Source organism: Sander lucioperca, chromosome 8, assembly GCF_008315115.2.
Source record: "Sander lucioperca isolate FBNREF2018 chromosome 8, SLUC_FBN_1.2, whole genome shotgun sequence".
Taxonomy (NCBI): Eukaryota; Metazoa; Chordata; class Actinopteri; order Perciformes; family Percidae; genus Sander; species Sander lucioperca.
The window spans coordinates 38,051,858-38,075,539 of record NC_050180.1 but is presented as its reverse complement, the minus strand read 5'-3'; the positions used below and the strand labels follow the sequence as shown (position 1 = coordinate 38,075,539).

The 23,682-nt window shown below is 40.5% G+C and overlaps 1 protein-coding gene across 1 annotated transcript in view; it reads left to right on the top strand.

Moving 5' to 3' along the window:
* Positions 1-23,682, top strand: part of adcy5 (adenylate cyclase 5) — a 100,754-nt gene that overhangs the window by 28,594 nt on the left and 48,478 nt on the right. Inside the window, exons 2-3 of the mRNA XM_031323334.2 lie at positions 19,960-20,109; positions 20,583-20,704. Of these exons, the coding sequence (XP_031179194.1) occupies positions 19,960-20,109; positions 20,583-20,704 (272 nt within the window). The remainder of the gene's footprint in view (positions 1-19,959; positions 20,110-20,582; positions 20,705-23,682) is intronic.

Here is a 23,682-nt window from a genome sequence, read left to right as displayed (position 1 = left end):
GAGCTGTTTCTGGTTAAACACAAAGGTCTCAAAGGTCTCTCTCTGAAGGAATCCTTTCCATAATGTTGTCAGACACTATTAATCTGAGCCTGTCAGTGGCAAAACGAGCACTGTTGTGAAGGTAAATAAAAGCTGCACAATTGCCCTATTAACTTACATTGGAGCTTGTTTCGCCGCTGCGTTCACACTTAATACTGGACCAATGTCAAATATTGTTGTTCCCATCAGTCATGTAGACACAAAAACATAGGAAAATCAGATCCAGGTTGAAAAAAAAGGTAGTTACCCTTTAATCAAGGAGAGTACATACAGCCGACTACTCAGCCTAAACACCTGGCTCCAGTCCACCAGAGGCCTGTACTACGAATCAAGATCAACATGCCCTGGATTTATTTCAGTTACCCGGCTTCACCTAACCTAACAACCGTGGTCCTGCATAACCTGTGTCACGACGGTGGTTAACAACTAGTTCAAACAACCCAGGGTTTCCCAATCCAGCGGTGCGCGCGTTCACATAGAAGAGGCGGTGTTTGCACAGCATGACCAATCGCAAACAACTACCAGAGCAGCATATTTTATATAAGAAGAGCAAACTATAATTCTACATAAATATGAAGAACACAGACACGGTTTTACAGGCAAACGCAATACAGTCGCTGCTTCCTAAAACAGGAGGAAAGCTGGCAAAAAAAAATTGCCGACGCTGTAAATGCGTAAATCACAACGCTTATCAATATCACTTCCCCATCAGTCAGGCACAAGATCTAACCATAATTACGCTTGTGCTTTCCATAAACTGCCGTTGCTTTAGCCTATTATTTCAGTTGCAACCCTGGCAGTGGTAAGCGATCGTGAGAGAAAATTAAATATATAAAAACATAATTCAAACCGATGTGCGCGTTGGCAACACACGGCTCAAGAAGCCGACAAATAGCCTATACGTAATTCACTCAGCTGAAAATCTATATCTTTCATAAAAATACCCAACAGGGAATGTTAACGGGGTTGTCAGTCTCTAAATGTTTTAACTTTTCTGAGTAGGGATGGGCGTATCGATCCTGTGGTATCGATAGATCGATATACTCACGCTACTCATTTGGCATTGATTTCCTTAAAAAAATATCGATATAATCTAAAAAATAATAATTGGGAGTGTATGCATCACTTTCAGCTGTTTTAGATTACTTACTTACTTTACTATGTGCCGGGACACCCCTGTACCTGGCGGCGTATTGAGCTGGCCCATGTCACGTGACAGGAGACGAGCGAATGAGTGTCAACGTGCGACACAGCCAAGGGCCTGAAAATGTGTATGTTTTTGTTCATATTTAATTTATTTCATTCATATTTATGTTATTTATTTTAATTTTATTATGTATTGACCATAATACATACATATGGTAAATACATGGTCTGTATTTGTCTTGTGATTTGTCTTAAATGTAATAATATTTTTACTGACAAAAATTGCCAATAAGAAATGAACGGTATCGATATCGATGAAAATGCAAGAAAAAGTATCGCTATCGTATCGAATCCTAAAAGTGTGGTATCGCCCATCCCTAATTCTGAGCGCACCTCTCTCTCTCCGTGCACCGAGCTCCACCGGATCTTATAAGAACGGTGACGCCGTTATCAATGGAGTGATGATTGGTCAGTAGGCGGTGCTTTTACACCAGTTGATCTCTAATCTCCAAAATCACCTGCTCCCGACCAGGTTAGGCGTTCAGCATAAGTTACTACGTTGATTTAACCCGGTCACAAGTGATCCACCTTCGTGGTACAGAAAACCCTGGGTTGAACCTAAAGTTACCTCGTTAACGCCAATTCTTGCTTCGTAGTACAGGCCTCTGCTGTGCCCATAACTTCAGATTCATTGACAATTTTAACATGTTTTGGAACCGCTCCTCCTTTTACAGGAACGATGGTGTCCACCCAAACAAGCTGGGTAGCTCAATGCTAGCGGCTAACATACAGCACGCAGTACAGTCCACCCCATGTGATTGACTGTTTACACCACACACCCCCTCCACAGAGTCTTCTTCTTTCACTACCATCTCTTTCTCTCAGGACAATGTTAATAGTGTTATTAATATATAACATATTCTCTTCCCCCCCCCCCTTCCCCCCTACAGCCCAGCATTGGTAATTACACATTCTCAGCTCTACTCTCCTATACAGACTATTTTAACAGTTAGGCCGTCCCCCCGGGGAAACGTTCAGGGGGATCAGTTTCCAGGTATCTGCATCCCCTAGCCCGGGCCTCTGCTGTGCCTAGCAGTGGGTCTGCGCCTCTCAGGATGGCACTGATAAATGCTCGTTCCATCACTAACAAGTCCTTTATTCTGAATGATTTATTTATTGATAAATGCCTTGATTTCTTGTTCCTGAAGGAGACTTGGCAGAGAAACTTGGAATACGGCCCGCTAATTGAACTTTGTCCACCAGACTGTTGTTTCACCAGTACTCCCAGGTCCTCGGGTCGGGGTGGAGGACTCGCGGTTGTGTTTTAAAAATGCTTTCAAAGTCGGACAGTACCCATTGGGTTTTTTTCCTCATTTAAACTGCAGGTGACCAAAGTTGGTAGTTCTAATTTGTTTTATTGTATTTTAATCTACTGACCTCCTGGTTCAAACAATTTTTTTTTGTCTGAATTTAGTGAGTTTTTTATCATCTATTATTAGGTTGGATAAAGTGGTTATGGTCAATGACATGTCTTGCACTTTTGCTGCTAATTTTCTTAATGTCACTGAGTCTTTTAATTTTATCCAACATGTGTCTGGTCCGACACACGTCAGGGGTCATACTTTGGACCTTGCTTTTACTCTTGGTCTTAATCTTGACTCTGTTTGCTCTGAGGAGCTGCATATTACTGACCATGACTGCGTTTTGTTCAACCTGTCTTTTCCTTTAGATTTACTACCCAGTAAACATGTAAGATGTTCTCGCATTTTAAATCGCTTCTCAGCTGAGAAGTTTTCTGCAGCTTTTGACCAAAGCGCAGTGCTGCCTTCTCATGCTGATATTAATTGTCTGTTCCACTCATTTAACACATATTGCTTATCAATTTTGGATAAAGTGGCTCATAGTAAAATGCGACGTGTTTCCTCCGTCAACTCATCCCCATGGCTAAATGACGTCATTCGCTGTTTCTGGCGTACATGTTGGAGGGCGGAACGACAGTGGAAATCCTCCAAGCTTCATGTTCACCGGCTATATTACAAATACCTTATGACTGAATACAACAACATGGTTAAGGAGGCGAGGACATCTTACTTTGCTAACCTCATTTCTTCCAGTAAACGTAACCCTAAAGTCCTTTTTGAAACCATCAACAATATTTTCAATCCTGCTCCTCCTGAATTGCCGGTGTTTTCAAATAAGGACTGCAGTGACTTTCTCTATTTCTTTGTAAATAAAATTAGTGATGTCAGAAATGACATTATCCCCTCTTCTACCCCCTATTCGGTTCACTCGATCCGGCCTCCAATCTTGAACTGTTTTGCTGCGATTTCACTACAAGAACTCATTGATCTGGTTAGCAGTATGAAATCTTCCTCGAGCCCAGTAGATATTATACCAACTTCCTTTTTAAAAAATGCTCTTGGGACTGTGAGTACTTGGGTTCTCTCTATACTCAACAGCTCTCTGCATTCTGGTTGTGTCCCTTCGTATTTTAAACATGCAGTTGTTCAGCCACTACTAAAGAAAACCAACCTGGATACATCACTTCCTGCAAATTATAGGACCATTTCCAAGATGCCTTTTTTTTCCAAAATTTTAGAAAAAGTTGTTGCTAAACAGCTCACTGCTGTCTTGAATACACACAACATTTTAGACAAATTTCAATCTGGCTTCCGTCAGAACACTCAACCGAAACCGCTCTTCTTAGAGTGTCCAATGATTTATTAATGTCCTCTGACATGGGTGAATGCTCGGTTTTGGTGCTGCTGGACCTAAGCACAGCTTTTGATACAGTGGATCATAACATCTTGCTTGATAGACTTAAGCACTGGGTTGGTATCTCAGGGAGCGCCCTGGATTGGTTCACCTCTTTCAGATAGAAGTTTTTCTGTGTCACTTGGTCCCTATTGTTCAGAAACTGCTGCCCTTTCCTGTGGGGTGCCTCAGGGTTCTGTGTTAGGTCCGATTTTATTTGCATTGTATATGCTTCCCCTAGGACATAGAATTAGCCAATTTGGAGATATCCGCTACCACTTATATACAGATGACATCCAGCTATATGTCTCTTTTAACCTGGATGACACTGACAAAGTGTTGGAACCAGGGCATGGAATTAACACCCGACCACCCGCCAAATGCGGGTGAATTTTGCAATTGGCGGGTAGCCAGTGAGAATTGAGTGATTCAGACGCGTAACTATCGGCAAGCAGGGTACACGGTTGCTTACGGGCCTGGTCCAATCAGGGGCTCGCATCACTGGAAGACATTGATTGACAGCCGGGGCCCCCTATCACATTTTCATTACTCACACAATCCCAGCAGTCCCACATGCAGCCACTGACCAAGCGGGAGTGAGAACGGATAAAATTAATTTCCTAGTTTCTGATATGAAGACGAGACGAGACGTGTGTGTGACTCGAACATCTCACATTTACCAACAAAACGCACAGTGAAAGAACGTGCAAAACATTTCAGACCGTCCTGCCAACATGTATACATTTTAACATCAATGTACGCTGTAACGTTTTTTCACTCTAAAGTCAGCGGCTGCTGTTTCAATCTGTTGGCTCTCTGCAGCGGACGGGGCTGCTCCGTTTCCCCCGTGACTGACGTGCACACACAATCACACACACACACACACACACACACACACACACACACACACACACACACACACAATCACACACACACACACACAATCACACACAAACGCACACGGTGGATGCAGGAAAAAACGCAGATAAGATGTACAGGATGACCTAAATTGAGGACAGCTGCGCTCGTTATTGTAAGTGCAATGATAAGTTAAAGTCCAATAAGTACTTTATCAAACCGTATGAATGTCCCAGGATAGGAAATTAACTAACAATGTAAAGATCAACAAGCCACTGACAGTGATAGATATGTTCATATTTGATTCATTCAATAAATTATTATTTTGTGTCTTAAATCCACCAGCCTTTTTCATATTATACCAACATTTGCAGCATCCTGAGTCTTTTTGGTAAGGTTCCTAGGAGGCTCAGCCCAGAGTAATTAATTAATAGTAATAATTATTATTCTCCCCAAAACAAGTTTCCTTTTTATTTATTTTTTTATTTTTAAGAACTATACAAAAAAAATTCATGTGTTATGGTGTGCATTCACCAGTGTTTTGTTGTTGTTGTGGTGCGCGTTGGCTACTAGTCATCTCATCTCTTATATGCAGTGGCGTAACGAGGATTATCAAGGCGGGCCCCCCTACTACAGCACGTGATGACGGCGCAATGTAGGCTACCATCAATAGGACAGGATAGGATCATAGAGACACAGCAATTCCTGTTTTTCACCTTTATGACGCAAAAAAAAAAACTGGCTGGTAAAAAGTCCCTGTGGCTGGTGGTCAAAAAAGTTAACTTCATGCCCTGGTTGGAACTGCTCAAATGTTTGACTTCCATCAAGGATTGGCTGTCATACAACTTCCTACAGCTCAATGAAGATAAGACCAAAGTCCTTATTGTTGCTCCAGACACTACAGCTTCCAAGGTTACTCAGCTCTTGGGGTCCCTTTCTTCAGCGGTACAGTCCAAACTAGAAATGCACCGATTGACCGGCTGGTGACCGGAATTGGCTGATTTTCACATCATCGGCCATGACCGGCGACCGGCCGGTCAGTCTGACATATGCCGATTTTATGCCGGTCAAATGCACTCGGGCGCCGGCCTGTGTGTGCGTTTTGAGAAATATCTTTATACTGCATTAAGGCTATATTTATTTTATTTTTATTTGTTATTTATATAGGCTATTATTGTATTGCCATTACCTGCTTTCCCTGTTTTCATACAGAAGTTTAGTTTGCTAAATATATCACATTTGTTTAGTTGGATATTGGATGTGAAAAGAAGGAAATGGTTCTTCCATAACATTACACTTTAGATGTGTTAATTTCCCACACCAGGAGTTATTTATATAGTTGTATTTTATAGCGGTCAATTATCTATTTAAAATATGTTTTATGTTCTATGCAAAATGTAACATTTTCTATTAAAGAAAAGATAGAAAATAAATTTGTGTGTGCTGTAAAGTGGTTAGAAAAAATTAAATCGGAATCGGCTAAAATCAGTATCGGCTGGCCTAACTCAAAGAAAATCGGAAATCGGAATAAGCCTAGAAAGTTGTAATCGGTGCATCTCTAGTCCAAACTGAGAAATCTTGGTGTTATATTTGATTATAACATGTATTTTGATCATCATATCAAATCACTGACCCGCACATGTTTCTTTCAATTAAGAAACATTGCCAAACTTAGAGCTGTTGTTTCGCATTCTGAGCTTGAGATGATCATTCATGAATTCATATCATCTCTGATTACAACAACTCCATTTTCACTTGTTTTAGTAAGTCGTCCCAGGACCGTCTACAACTAGTCCAGAACTCTGCTGCTAGGCTGTTGACCAGGTCCAGCAGGATGTCGCACATCACTCCAATTTTATACTCATTACATTGGCTTCCGATCAAGTTCAGGATCCAATTTAAAGTTCTTGTTCTGGCTTATAAAGCTTTGCATGGTCTGGCACCTGTTTATATCTCGGACCTGCTCCATCCGTACACTACTAACAGGTCCCTCAGGTCTTCTAACCAGGGATTACTGGTGGTCCCACGCACTCGCTTAAAAACTAAAGGTGACCGTTCCTTTGAAGCAGTGGCTCCAAACCTGTGGAACGGCCTTCCTACTGTCTTACGTTCTGCAGTCTCTGTTGAAGCTTTTAAAAAACAGCTGAAGACACATTTGTTTAAATTCGCTTTTGATTCTTGTTTGTAAACTTTGGGTTTTAGGTTTTAATCGTTGAAATGATTTTCATTGGTCATTCAATAATTATTTTCTTTTTTCCCTTGTTTATTTTCTGTTGGCTTGTACTGGATTTTTACAAATGTTTATCATGTGAAGCACTTTGTGACTTTGTTTGTAAAAGATGCTATATCAAATAAACTTATTATATTATTATAAAGGTTTGGATTAGGATTAGGTCCTTTCAGAAGGGAGGGGCTGGGCACTCCTAAGGTGTAGTAGAACAATAGGTAAGATCGTTCTGCAGTGAATGACATTTTATAATATTTGGGGTGCCTATTGTTGTGGGTGCACATATATGTATAAATAGTAATGTCAACAGTAACTTTTGGCTCACCCTATGCTTGGTGGTAGGTGCTAATTAGGTGAGGCTGAGATAAAATGGCTTCAGGAGAAGGGGAAGGAATTTGGCAGCTTGCTGTGAGGTTGCCGTTTTAGTTGTATGTTTCTTTGCCTCAGTTAAATTTAGTTTTTGTTGTATTTCCCAGGATTCATTTTGTGCCCTTTGTCTGAGTATGATATTTTGTTTAGTTAATAAACACCACAGTGTTTGCACTTCACAAGCTTTCTGTCCAGCTTCCTCAAAATGCCCCACCACCTCATCGGCCTTGGCATGAGGATTGCTCAGATCACACAACACTATGCACAAATGTTATTAGTACAATGACAATTGTATTAATTATGTCAAGCAAGGTTTTTAGCGTGCTGTGGTCTAAATTGGTTTTGTTGCCAAGCATAGATTTTTCTGATCAACAGTGTCGTTAATTATTGTTTCTTTTTTTGTATTTCTGCCATTTTTACTGTAAAATGTATGCCACCAAACATGTCGAGGTGTATCTGTTTGGAAACCAATTCAGGTGGCATCAGCCATGGGAATGCATTATGAGGATTTCAACAGGACGAGTCATCTCAGGAGAAGCATTAGTGTTTCTCATCGTGTTTCATCATTCAGGCAGACTAGGGGACGCCATCTCAGTCCACTTCTTTTCTCTCTGTAAGCTCTGGGCTTCTCCAGTAACACGGTCAGTGTGTTACAGGATATTTGTAGCATTGTTTTAGACCTCATACGGCTGTGTTTGTGCTGAGGCCTTAAGTAAGAGACGGAGACTGAATCCTTTAACCTCCCAGCTTTGAATGAATCTGTGCACGCAGAGACAATTCCTACAAGTTGTCATTTCTTCCTTTTGTGAAGGTGGATAGTGGAACACTGGGTGCACAGACCTACCTGGCTATTAAAACTATGGATTTGTTTCCTGTCAGAGTTTTCAAAGCTTTGGAGGAAAATAGATTTGAGTGCTAGGTGTTGACATCAAAGAGTACCACGCAGCCGTGTCTCCCGCGTGACCGCTGTTGAAATGCAGGGTCTAAATTTGGATGAATCTCCAGTTAGTCCGTGTCCCCTATCAGTCTCTTCTCTTTTGAAGCATGAGATGAAAAATTAAACATGCTTTTTCTTGTGTTTGTCGATGGGCTTGTCTTTCTTCTTCAAAGGCATGACTCATAAAAATGACCTTTTTAGTTCCCAGGAGTTCAGCGTCTCCTGTGAGGCATCAGGGCTGCTTGAAAGCATTTCTGTGCCCCTGTGTTGAAGTAGCACTCCAGAAAATGTTCCCAGTCAAAGCCAAACTCTGTTAAAATTGTTTTCTCTTCACATTTGGTTTCTGAACAGTAGATTTTGTTTGGTGGTTTACACTCTTGAGATGTCAGCAAGTTGTGACATTGAAGGTCAGAGGATATGCAGAGACTAGGCATCTTCACACTTGGTCCAGGATCAGATCAAAGTTTGTGTGTGTGTTTGTGTCAGTTGTTGGGAAGAGGAATACCGAAAATGTAAACCTATATCAATGCAGACTTACAAGTGTTTTGTGGTTTCAATGCAAACATTGCTTTCAGCTGCCTGCTGACCTTCTTAAAGCTGAACTAATCAATATTATTACATTATTAACCGCATTAGAGCTCGCTCGAACAAAAGCCTTGACCACAGTTTTGTGGTGGACTCAAGTGTGAAATTAGTTTTCACACTTCACCAAATGCACCAAACTCTCAGGACTGGAAGAATGCTTCATGTGGCCCAACCTGAAAATGGCCTTAAAGTGTTCCTGGAGATTACATAAACGGAAAAACTGACTTTTACACACCGTGAATAAAGTGTGCTTGTATGTAGTTTTCTTTTTGTATATTACATTTCTCTAGTAGTCCTTTGGTTCATAATATAATTTACAACATTCACATTGAATTATGGCATTACACAATACATAATCATGCTCAATACAACATGCAAACATTTATACATCATACCTGTAGCAACATGTCTGAGAAAACTCTTCCTACAACCAGGATGTGTCTGCAAGCATGTACAGATGTAAGTATATGCAGGTCAACTGTGTTTGTTTGCCTATGAAATACTATTTCTCTATTAGCTTTCTTTTAATTTTAATATATGAATCTATTCGTGAAGCACAGATATGTGTTTTATAAAAGCAACCTTTGTCCATGGCTACTTTTCGATGACTATGGATAAATGAATAAGAACAATGGAAGTACATGGAAGTAATGCAGTAGATGCCACATGATTATATTCTAATAAAAAGCTTTCAGTTTTCATTAGATACGGTTAATGTAACGTACAGTACTAAATTGCACTTTGCCTTCTGATGGAAATAACACAGAAGTCTAATAATAGCAGTCTTATAGGAGTGTCATAGTGATATGAAAATATTACATACGCAGAACTGATGCAACAAAACCTGTCTTTGGTTCATGCAATTTGATCCTACGGTTTGGTCCTGGTTACAAAGGCATTAATATAGCAGCTGACAGCTTTGAAGGTAACATCCAGCAACAAATAACTGCAGGCCCTCACTTGAGAGACTTTCACCTTCTTGTACATTGCCCTGCAGATTGAGGCTGGCAGTGGGCTGCTCACAGTAATCGGCATGAAACACATGACCTGCATTTATCCTTAAAGAACACAATGTGCCTCAGTGTGCTCAATAAGGGGGTGTGCACTTGTAATCAATTTAATAATCTAAAAGAAAGTAAAAATCGGACTGACAGTGTTGCAGTACTTACCAAGGGCCAACTTAACAGAGGCTTGTTTATTTCTTTCACTGACTTTTGCTCAAAATTAGTTTTATGGTTTGCCTCAGCTAGTTCCTCCAGGAATTCACGATCTTGCGATCACAGTAATTTTAATTTCAGAATTAAACAATTGCAATTTTTTCTAATTTTCTTTATATATTATATTTTCACAAAGAGGTAGATTGATCATTGCACATGTCCTCCATAGCTTAATTACTGGCTATGCATTGGTTCTAAAGATCTCTAACAATTAAAATGTCAACAAACCATATCTAACCTTACAGCAAAACGTAACCATCAATAACATTGTAATGTTCCTCTAACTAACCATGTGATTCATGAAGCTATTTGGAAACAGTACTCTGTGTGGGAGTAAATACTTTAAGCTTGATTCAGGGCAAAAAGCCCTATAAATACATACATTTCCTGTGTACTGACTATCACAGGAATGTTCACCATGCAATCAAATTTACAGCAACAGTATAGTCCTAACAACATGAATGAATTAATGCATTTTCTACCTCTTTAAAACATTTGCAAAGCCTTCTTTGAATGTTTGAGGACTTCGAAATTCCTGAATCCTGTGTGGATTTAGCAGGGATTTTTGTTCTGAAGGGTAGTTTAACACATTTTTTTGTTTTACCTTGCTTGATGTTTTTGGGGAGTAAACATGTTTTTATGTAGATCTCGTACACTTTTCCTATAGAAAAAGGAATGTTCTGTATTTAAACAGGAATTTTAGCAACTGTTTTTTGTGCAAACTATATGTGTTGAACTTCTGCTTGCATTATTACCGTTTTTTGTTTTGTACCCTCAGCAGTAGTAAAGAGGGAGGGTATGTGAAGCAAGCTGTTACACATTCCCCACCCAGATTTATCCAGCTGGTTTAGAGATTGAACGGGGGGCTTTCGGGTCACAAACCTGATTCTCTACTAATTAGGCCACCACGCACATCAATGCAACCAACTGTAGAATCTAAGACAAATCACTGCCCTCTGCAGACTGCAGAAATGTGTCTCGCCATGCATCCTCATAAGCCTGCTGGTAGAGCAAGTGATACAAATATTAAGGGCACATGCTCATAAAAATATTGCTCTACAGCAGCACTAGTTTACCAATGTATCAAAAATGTACAATGTAAATCAGAAATACAGAATCTTACATTTCCACAGAACAGTGTGGTATGGTTTGGTTGCTGTTGCTATCATCACTTGTGTGGGCTGCATGTTGGCCGCCAGTCCTCCACAGACATCATGTTGGGCATCTCTGAAAGATACAGGAGTATAAATGAAAAGTCTGTTGGAAGCGTGGCGAGATCTCGGGAGTAGAGAAGAAACCCAACGCCTTAGGGTGGATGTTAGAAACGGTGAAGAAGAAAGGTGTGGGAGAGTCGTAGGAGGGTAAATATGGACACCTACGATGTCTTGGTCTCTGCTGGCAATTATTAATCGCCCACTAAAATAATGTTACACACACACACACACACACACACACACAGCCATGATGTGACAATATGCAGACTGATCTCACTAAGTGGCGTGCCAATTCGTATGCCATTTTTGCTACATTACATGTGAATTATCGGCGTAGCGAGTAGTATGAAAGGACGGAGGTTGGTTGGGGTGGTGGATGATCGCGTCCCGCGTGTGGCGTTTATCAACTGTTTTTTTTATTTTTTTTTTTAATAATGCCTTCCCCAATGTTCTTTTCCTAAACCCAAGCGTTTATTGTTTTCCTAAGCGTGTGACGTTGTTCTCGCGATAGCACGGCACGTTCTACATACGTATGTATGTTTACATCCGCTGTATACAGCGTAGACATACATGTGGATAGCTCAAAATGCGTACAGATAACACGCCATTTGGCTTTAGGAAAGTGGCGTGTATGTTTACGCAAAGTCATGATGCCATATTGCAATATGACACTAATACAGTGCATTAATACTTGCAAAACTGTTTTTGTTTTATCTATTTACATGATTTTTGCCTTTAGAAAAACATATAAAAACACATTGTGCAAGCCAAGATAGGGGGCAAAAACAACAGCTTTCTTAATGTCAACATCTTCGAGTATTCCCTAAAGGAGTCTTGGATCTTTAAAACACACACACACACACACACACACACACACACACACACACACACACACACACACACACCTCCCATGGTTACTATCATTGTTCCTTAATTATCAGACATATAGGATTTCTTGTTGTTGGATGTGAAATAAAAACCATCCACCTCAAAGTGACATCTAAGTTAAGAGCTAATGAGGCTTCTATAATAAACAAACACAGGGCACTTTAGACCCCCATAATGGAGGAATGTTTTCTTTATGGGAGGTAATGTAAATGTTGGGACTTTTGCAACCATATGGCAGTCAAATAACTACAAAGTACTTAATATGGCATTGCTTTCTTAATAAATGAGACCACAGGACTGCACTTTGCTCAACAGAGACATATATTGAGGCAGATATGTTTATGTTGTTGGGTACTGTCTACCTGCATATGTTTATTTGCCGGTGCTAATTGCTGCAGTGGCCTCCATTAATCTGATGACAACAGAAACAAGGATATACAGAAAGTGGGAGTGCCATCAAGCAAACTGCCTGTTTTTGCCTGCAGTGTTAAATCACATTTTTCCTCATCAGTGGGAATTCAGCTGTTTGTGTATCATCATCTGCAACAGCTTGCTTGGGGCATCCTTGCTTGTGGCAGGTACTAGGTCATTTGTGGACTTTGAGCTAATTTAGGTTGGTTGTGTTTATGAAAATGACTTGCCTGAGTGCTCTTGACCGAGTTTGGATCAGCAGGTTTTGAATAGTATTGAAATAATTCAGTGTGAGCGAGTTGAGCTAAACAACATGCATGAATCACCGGGAATTACTGAGAATGATCTTCCCTGATAATGTTACGTTTAAGAAGACTTTGATTTATTCATTTCTAATAATGTAGATCAGGGGTGGCGAACCTGTGGCTCTTGAGCCGTATGCGGCTCTTTGCCTGCTCCTGTGAGGCTCTTACTGTGTGGCTGGGGGCTGTGTCATTGGTTGATTGTTGTTTTTAACTTTTCTGAAACACAGTATTTCAGATAAGTAAAAAAAAAAACATTTGAATGCATCTGCCAATACATTTGCCAATTATTTTAAAATGGAAAATAATGCAGCAGAGTTCTGAGGATAGATTCTACAACCTGAGGAAAAACAGCGGCCACAGATCACCTTCCTCGTTAACCCTTTCACTGCTGAATCTGAGTGTTTGAAAGACCCTCTAGTGACAAATGAGTGAGAGAGTTGCTTTGAGTGGCCACAACCGAGTTCAAGCAAGACCTGAAAAGGATTGTGGATAACAAAGACTGTCAGGTTTCCCACTGAGTCAGTCTAAGTGAGAAAAAAAACTATGAAAACTGCTATATATTATGACTGTCATCAGATCTGGAAGACACTGTTGCTGTTGTAGTGTGGACGTTCATGTGTTGTGTGGCTTTTTGCTATGGTGCGTTTCTTTTTGTGGCTCTTTATACCTAACTGGTTGGCCACCCCTGATGTAGATAATCAGCAGAGACCTCATCAGTTCTTTTCTGCAGTTATTTGGTAATATATTTATGTGTTCTTACCCTGGGGATGATCTATGTATTAAACATGGGAACTGTGTTTTTCTGCTCTCACTTTCCCTTTGTGGTAAGGAAAAGCCCATTGCTTTCCAAATAAGGCCTGTGTGAGCGCTGGCAGTATTAATAGAATAAGACTGCTGCTGGGGAATATTTGTATTGACCTGTTGAAAGACTCTATCTGATGCATGCCGTTTCCATGGCAGTGCGTGGGTGGGATGCTTCGAGGCCGCCGTGGAGCTCCATGTGGAGCTGCAGCTGGCTCGCTGTAACTCCACTGTAGGTAGCAGGAGTACACCTTTAAATGTCAAATTTGGACAGTTTCAAGCAGGAGTCTGCGTTTTCCACAATTATTTTAATGGTCTTAACAAAAACACACAGAACTTTACACTATAGCAGTAAAAGCTCCTGCCCCCTCCTGGGGTTTTTGTACCAGGGAACAATTCTCCCCGGAGCAAAATAGTATGTCCTTCTCTGCTGATTACATGCCTCAAACACATTTGTTATTATGCTAATAAGCCCCCTTGTGTAAATGAAAACATAATGATGTCTCTGTAATGCTGTAGCCGAGTTTTAGCTGGAGAAAGGCATTTCACCCAAAATACATTCTTGTTCACTAAAAGTCACAGTTGTGCAAAATCAGGGCTTTTCGTCAACCTTTTAGGACAAAAAAAGCTCTAAAAGTTGTGCAGATCTGTAGCAGGTTTGCCTCTTGAATAAGGACATTTACTCGACTGCAACATTATGCAGGCCATTTGCTACCTCTCTCTGTTCTAATACAGTATATTTGGCTTTTCAACTACGGCTGGTTACACTGAATACGACAAATCTCTTGAGATGCTTAACGTGTTAACGTGCGCTGCATGGGTGAGTTATAATGATCAAGTTCTTCTGCTGTGTTGCAAATATGGTCATTTTTGTATTCATATAAAACAGATTTTTAAAAAATATTGTTAATTCTGCAACCTTGATAGTTTTTGTAGTTAATTGGATTTTTTTTGCTGAGGAACTTAGGAAAGAGTAAATTTGATCATGGAACATTGCTTTTGTTGTTTGCAGAACAATGTGTCAGCTTCAGCATCAGTGGCTCATTGATACTTACATGTATTGGCTAACAGCTGAATTGTAACATCTAAACATATTCATATAGCTGTACAGCGCTGTCTTTATAACCTAATACTGATTTAATAAGAATAGATAAGAATATTTTTTGGGATTTTTATTTTATTTGATAGTGATAGACAAGAAAGGGGGAAAGAGAGGGGATGACAAGCAGCGAAGGGCTGCAGGTTGGACCCAAACCCGGGCCGCTGATATGGACTCAGCCTACATGGGGACACACTCTACCAGGTGAGCTAGAGGTCCCCCCCACTAGCGTCGCCAGGATTTTGATTGTAGGTGGGCCTCCAGAAAACTGGATGGGCCAGTTAAAATAAGCCCAAAAAAAACCGCGTTCCCCTTCATCTCCGTTTCAGTGCTTTTTTGCGGCACTGAGGACAGCGACTCAGTAGCCTACCTCTGTGGCTCTTGTGTCACTGTTCTCAGCTCTGTGCTGAAGCGGACAAAGACTTGCGGTGCAGATCCACCTGGCCGTGCGACGCTTCTGTTGCGCCGCGCTCCACTCTATTCCTATGGGTGACGTCAAGCGACTTCAACGTGCACGCAAAGCATTCCGGGAAGGCGGCGCTGCATTTGAGAAAATGTTGCGCGTCAAGAAGCTCGCCGATGCCCATCTTTATGCAAATGAATCCGTTGAACGCGAGGCGTCTATCCAGTAGAAGTAGACGAAAATCTTTTAAACTGACCTTTGTCGATCTGAAATAAAGAGATTCAGCAACTGCATGGCCTATTTCTCGCTTAAAATGTTTTCAGAAACACGTTTTGGTGAACTATTTTCGTAAAATACTAGACCGTATTCTCAACGAGCCGCCATGACACTCTGTTGAAATTCTCGAGAAGCCAAACCCACGTCAGGCGTTTGTCCAATCAGCTGCCGGTCAAGGGTGTGGAGCATCAACCATGGATGTATGACGTCGCGACACCACGCTTCAGTCGTGTCGGACATATGGATCTGTACCGATACACCTTGGCAGTAAGCCTAACTTCATTTATCTCTTTTGAACGTTCAATACACAAAAAGACTGAAACGGAATTATATCTTTGGAGGGTCTGTTTCTCTCTCCATTTAGCACGGCGGACAGGGAACTGTCCAAAATTATTTAACTGTTTCTTATAAATTCAGAATGACAGAAGAACTGTATCGACATGAAATAACAGCCTAACTGTTAGCCTACTTGCCTTGCTGGTGTGAGGGGGTGGCTACGGGAGGACTTGATGGGGAGAGGGCAGCCGAGCAGGATGGTAACTCGTCACTTGTAACCGCGTTACTTAAAATGGCAGGAGTTTCCTCCTCCTGCTCCTCGGACCGTTTCTTGCTGAATTTAAATGAAAACAAGCTGCTTTGCTTTGCGTTTCATATTAGCTAATAGCTACCGTCTGTGTCTGTCTCATTGAGCTTGCTTGAAAAGCTTGCGCGCCAACGTAATTCATTTCATTGGATCACTTGCTGGTGACGGTGTAGCCTGTGGGCAGGCTTAAGAGTCCACACGTGGGGTAGAAGCCGCTGATTGGCTGAGAAGCTTTCACTCAAAGCTTTCCTCGGGCTGCTTATTGGATGAACTGCTAGAATGAAAATCGCTCACTACTCACTATAGGCCTGGGTCAAAATGGGCTCGCCCGGACCTAAAATGGGTGGGCCCAGGCCCACCCAAGGAGGTAAGCTTCTCCTCACAACCCGAACCTCCTAAGGCGCCATTTTGACTCACCCCCCGTTAGCATTCCATTGACTGCCATTCATTTTGACGTCACTTTGACAGTGAATAACTTTACATCTGAAGCGTTTAAAGACTTTATTTGTCCATTGTTTATTTCTAAAGAAACACGACAATGTATAAAAGGCTCCGTAGCAGACATTTTGTAAAAATAGGCTAACGATTGTGTCATAACCACGCGACTTACTGTCGCATAGTAGAGAAATTACTGTATAGTACAGGAGAAGCTCACAGGCAGTTTCGACTTACATTAGCTGTTTAAGTTTAATTACTGATGTTAACTAGCATTTTAGTTAGCAATAATTAGCTTGTGCCTATGTTATCTCCTTACATATACCTACGCTCTCCGTCTCTGCAAGATTCGGAATGATTGATATTTCTCTTGGCACAGCTACCAGAAGACTTACAACTTTCAGACACGTTGCTCACGTCACATTTACGTTGTCTCTCTCAGTTGGAGGCTGCGCAGTAACGCTCGGCGCTCACCGGAAAAGTGCTTTTAATGGCCTTCACTGGTCTCCGTCCAGAGCAACGGGATCTGTTGGTCCATTCACAGTCTATGGGCCCACCCGGGCCCAATGGTAGCGCCGCGGGTGGTCGCCCTATAACCTAATACTTCTTACTGTTCATGACACCTTCATGCTGTTTTTGCTTGGATTCTTTGAGAGCTCCCTCGAGGAGAAGAGCCTTTTCCACCATTTGCAATACTGAGTTCCTTGATAAAAGTTTCTCTGACTGAAATGCAATTAGATAAGAATAGTACTGTCAAAGTAAATATTCAAACAGCCAAAACAAAGAATATAAAGCTCTGTTTCTGTACACTTGGGCAACATTGCTTGTCATGGCTTGACGGTTCTTATCTTAAAAATAATGTATCTTCTGTGGTTCAGTCCACTTCAGCTTAATGGTGTTTCAGTTAGATAAGAAAGGCAGAAATAGCAAAGAGTAACCTCTTCTAAATTCACCACCCTCTCTCTGTCTCACACCTCATTTCTTTATTTTCCTTGGTCTTGCCTCACTTCCTTAAAGGCCAGTCACTCCTCCCTCTGAGTGTGCTTGGTTTTTAGCACGGAGACCTGCTGAGGGTTTTTTTGACTTGATAAAGACGTGCTGTGTTTGTTCAGTTTGTTCCGGCAACAGAGAAGCCTGTGGTGTGAATGTGATTCAGCTGGCTGATTCAGCCTATTAAATGGCTCTATGAAATGAATGGGCTGCTGGCTTTGGCTTGCTGCTGGCTGCCAGTCCCAGGGCCCACTGTATGCCTGGCACTGAATGGAAACAATACCTTTTTAGCAATAGTGCCTTGGACACATGACAGATTCCAAGCTGTTTGATAGGTGGAAACTTTGACAGGGTCTATGTAACCTGAAGGTACTAATTTGCTGCAAATTAAAAATTCAAGTTTTAGTGGGGCCCACACATGGAAGGGTGCACCAACAGAGGGTTTCTCACAGATGTCCAGCCCCCCTCTCCTAGGTAGATTTTGTTCCACTAGCTTCTGTAACTCAGTAAGTATGTTTACATGCTCACAGATTACTCGGGAAATCACACAAGTTTGAACTCCGTGCTAAAAGTTGCAACATTAATAGGTCAAATTATGCATTTACCATGTGTTTTATTCTCACATTACTGATTGGTGTGAAAATGCGTAAATCTGTTTACTTGGGCTCAACGACAACATGCAGCACACACATTTACTCTGTAAATGTTGAGACTTTTAAGACACATCATACTTAAATGCTCCTAGAAAACCTTGTCTCTGTCACATTTCTGTATCACTTAAATTGAGTAACACTTTGTGGGAAGAACATTTGCAGCTACAGGTATTCTTACAGAATACCAATCTTAGTTTGAAAAATGGGTATATTCATTATTTTGTATATTCAGGTTTTCTCAATTGCTAAAAACCCTAAAACCCATTGGCTGAACAAAGTTCTCAGTTGCCAGAACTCATTTAGCTAATTGTGCAGTCTGTTGTCAATACCTTAAACCATTTCACATGGTAAAACACAATTTGCAGATCTCAGACTTTTCAGCAAATCTCAAAACACATTCTGCACTCTAATGCACATGTCAGCCATACTGGTAAACACAAGTAGCAACAATCAAATACAAATAGAGAACACATGTCATTGATTGAACACAACCACTCAAAATTGATTTCACTTGTTTCAAATGATGTGACATAACCAATATAAGCCAGTTCAGAGAGCAAACAGGTTGTTGAAGGTGGGAAGGAGAAAGTCTGAGAATGGATAGAAGAAACGATGTGAGATGTCAGGGCTGGATATGGCACACAAGAGGCTTCTTCCCCCGTTGCCTCAGGAGGGACAATATTGCTTGTGATGTCGACGAAGTGCTCTGGCCTGACCCAGCCCAAAGACAAGAAGAAGCACATTGATCACGTTTACTCCTTTGATTTTTGTCCCTTTTAGTATTGTATACTGTAGTACAGTGCATTGTAGGCTGTATACTGTACAATGAACAAATTGTATGGCCCTGAACATTGTGCTTTCCTTTTGTTACTTTAACAGTACTGACTGCTCAATAGATTTTGACTGGTTGCAGGTTCATATCAACAAAGAACAAGAATTACAGTATCACAGAGACAAAGGACAAGATTGTGAGATGCAGGGTCACAGTACTGTAAAAATAGAGGTACAAGGACGAGGAAGAACAAAAATAATTGCATAGAGCAAAGCAGAGTAGTAATTTCTGATCAATTTTGAGCTACTATGATAGAACATGTTTTCGTTCATCTAAAGACAATGATGGAAAAATATGAAATTTGTTTTGAGATTACTTCTCCCTGAGAACTATATGTTTTGAACAATGTGTTTTCTATTTTTAGGTGTATTGTTTACTGACTGCTTGATTGTGTATATCATTTTGATCACTTTGTTTATGATTTGAGAGCAGTGTTTGATTTTGAACACAGGTAAAACTGTTTTGAGGCGAAAGTTTCATTTTGCAAGAGGAGTCAGAGGTTTTGTAAATAGTGCTTGAAGATGAGGTTTTGTGTTTAATGTTTTAGAAAATGGAGCAAGGTTTCAGAAATTCCGTTTTAGCAATTGAGAAAAACTGTAATATGTATCACATCTGGCCCCAGATGTTAAGGAATGTAAATGTAAAAGGCCTGGAGAATGGAGGTAGAGTCCCTATTGTGTTTTTATAGTAACTGAGAGAAGCATATTTCATTTATTTTCTTCAGAAAAGATGTCCGTGTTCGATACAGACAGCAGCGCCTCAACTAGTCCCTTTGTTCAACTGCATAGGGAAGGTTAATAGGCTGTAAAATATCTCAGCTGGATGCGTGCAATTTAAAGGGATTGATTATTTGTGTAAAAAAAACAGTTGTAGTTTACTGTATGTTGGTTGAGATGTCCTGTCCATGCAACTCATTCTCTCTCACCCTCTTCCACAGTTAGTGTCCAACGTGTTGATCTTCTCCTGCACCAACATCGTGGGAGTCTGCACTCATTACCCTGCTGAGGGTTCTCAGAGACAGGCCTTCCAGGAGACCAGGGAATGCATCCAGGCTCGCCTCCACTCCCAGAGAGAAAACCAACAGCAGGTGAGAGAGAGAGAGAGAGAGAGAGATAGATAATGGAAGGCAGGGTCCAAAGAGCACCAGCAACATTGGTGATTAAATCAAATGAACCTACCTTTGTCATTTTAAACACCCTCTGTAGGCTTAAAAGATGGATCTGAGAAGTGTACAGTTCTATACTATATCATTTTTATACTGATAAATTGGTGTGACACACATATCATCATTGCTATTTTAGTGGAACAACAAGTGTTAGACGGGTTTCCCATCCACAATGAGAATGAGCGTGTGGCCAAAAATGCTATTTTTATATGCACATTGCAGGCACGTTTTTTTTTTTCTAAATCATTTAAAAAGTGATGCATTTTTCATCCAAAGCCATCAGTTTCTACACAGCCCAACGTACACTTACCCATCAGCAAAGCACTGATCATAGATTCTTACCGTGCACTTATTAACATCCATTGAACTTACTCTCCTCCCACACTTTCCTGCAGGAACGTCTTCTGCTCTCAGTGCTTCCCCGCCACGTTGCCATGGAGATGAAAGCTGACATAAACGCCAAGCAGGAGGACATGATGTTTCACAAGATCTACATCCAGAAGCACGACAACGTCAGGTAACACCAGGGGCACGCACAAGGAAGAGGAGGTGGGATGATGAGGGGGAAACAGATTGAAGCTGCTATAAAAAACACATTTTCTCAACAGCTCTACAAATCATTTCAAGCTGTGTGTTACCTCTCAGAAAGAGTAACAAGCACACATACATTAAGATACACTCCTGCACTCATGTGGCACAAATTTTCCTTGTTTAAGGCTGCATTGAGCGAGTGTTGGTCATAAGAGGAAATAGATTTAATATACCGTAGTACTACGGTATATCAACTTATCAATAGTGAGTGTTGTGGAGAACATTAAAGCTTTAGTGCATAACTTTTTGATATTAATGAACGTCCGTTACATTCAAGCCATTGCCCAATGAGTTGCTACAAAGCTAATTAAGACTATCAGCTCCACACAACTCTCTCTGTATTTCTCACTATGGCAATGTTCAGAAGATTGTGGCGTCCGGCGACTTTCGCGCACAGAAGCCCGAGTGAAGAGTCCATCATCACCATATCACGTTTTTTTAAATGCTCTGTGTCCTCCTTGGCCAATGGCAACTGCGTGGAGGAGGGGTGGGGGCTGTGTGCGTGATCACGGAAGGCTTGTATCATGTGGATGCAGTTTTGTTGTCATTACTTAGAATTCCTCATGGGGGCGAAAGAAGCTTTTATGTACTCCGCTCCAGTAGATCATATAATGATTTTGAGTTTTTGAGCTGGTACTGAATCTAAATTCAGTAAAGTCAGAAATAATGGAAATGAAAATAATTGAAATACAAGGTTGGAATCTCTCTGCCATGCCTTTTATAACCATTTAAATTGAAATATAACACTGTGAGGATGCACCAGTGATTGTTCTTTTTATGGGCTGCTTCAATGAACATCTCGATCTGGATCACATTCAGTATGGTCTATATTTTAAGGTGACTTAAAGTTAACTTTTAAACCATGTTTTACTCATTAAAGTATGTAACAATAATAATAATAATAATAATAATAATAATAATAATATATGCTATATGCATCAAATAGTTTAAACAGTATCAAAGAAATGTTGTGGAATCATGTTGAGTTCAAAACAACATTTAAAATGTTAGTGCAACAGAATTGTAAAATAAACCATGAGTTAATCCAGGTTATTTCTGAATGGTGCAGCCCACCCACATGCAGAGGAGAAGGGTAGTGCAGGTGTTGCCATGACAATAGGCTGCATGGTATTTTTCACCTGACTACAGTATTCGTAACCATACAGAGTGTAATATAATACTCATTCTAAAAAATAAACTTTGATCACCAGTTGATGCTGACAGTAAATCAAACAACCAAGAATATAAATATATAATATAGGCTATAATACCTTTTTTAGAGATTTAAGTTTTACATTTTAAAGAATCTGTATTCATTTAGAGCAAAAATGTAAACTATGGATTTGTATCTTAAAGACCAAAAAAGGCTGACAAAGTTTCCTACAAAACTTTCTTCTTCTTCATGTTCTCCAATAACCAGGATTTGTGCTGATATTCAAAAAGTTACACACAATCACAGATACATGTTTACTATATTACAGCTTAACATATGACATGAATACTGTACAATCTAAGGACCTGAACCTGTCTACATAATATTGTCGGTTTTATTTCAGATGATGACAGAAACGGTTTGTGTCTGTAAACAGCAAATACTTCCTTAAGAAGTGTTTGATATTGTTTATAAATCATCATATTTTTCATCAGTTGTCTCAACGTTTGTGCCACATGCATGAGCCAAGCTCATTAGGTAATAAGGATTCATAATGTAGGTCAAATATTTGAATTGCTTTTGTAATGTTAAATGTTTGCGTGCTAGGTTACCACTGTGGGGTCATTTTTAATGTTCCCTTAGTCTTAAAAGTTGAGCAATGTTAAGTTTTTACAATCATTTGAAACTAAAGGGTGCAAAACGTTTGGAATAGCGGTTTGAAATCATTTAGAAAACTGAAGCTGTTCACAAACACACTTTTGTAAGTGCTTAGTGCTGATGGTTGAGTGTTGATGTTCACTGTGTAGACCAATAGATGCTATTGAGCAATCTACTTGTCAAGATTAGCTGCCTCCAACACCTCTCTATCTCCTCCTGACCTGATGATAGTTTAAGGGAAAGAATGTAAAAGTTTGACACATAAAACATGCCTCGGCCATTGTTTGTAGTAACTTCCCTCCTACAATGTAGTGTATATCTATATATTTTCCCATGTTTTTGTGTCTAACTGACTAATGGGAACATTTTTGCAATTGGTCCAGTATTGAGCTAGAGCCCTGCAGTTAGGAGCTGTGAAGCGACCATCAATGTAGTCCACTAAAAGTGCTTGCTTTTGCCACTGACAGGCTTGATAAGTGTCTGACTATGGAAAAGTTAGAGAAGTCATTATCCTGCAATGCTTTTGTGTGTAACTTCCTGATGCTAGGTCAACACAGTAACTTCGCTCTGTGTGCAGCTCTCCACTCTTGGAACAATTTTTTCTTTAGGAAAATGTGCTTTGGTATAGGATTTATTCTCCTCTTTGGCTGGCAGTAGTCATCCACACTGAAAATTGTCACTGCAGACTACAAGGATCGGAGTGTTAGGATCCAGTTGGAGCTGTAGCACAACTAGCCACAACTTCAGCATGTCCATATTCAAAGTTAACGTCTCTGAAAGTTTTGCATGTATCTCAACATTTTGTTGACACAATTCGGAAATGCATGGTTCAAAAATATTTTAGGTAGCACAAAGATACGCTTTCTGTACTTGGAACAACAAAGTCCCTGGAACTCTCCCCACTCCCGTTCCACACCACTGTCTTCCCAGCAATTCACCTCGTGAGATTATAGAATAAGACTTCACCATCTTTCCATAATGTTGTCAGACACTTATAATAACAATCTGAGCATGTACTGTAAGTGGCAAAAACAGCACTTTTAGTGGATGCACGCTGACGGTGCACATTTTCCCAATAGGGTTACGTTGCTCAA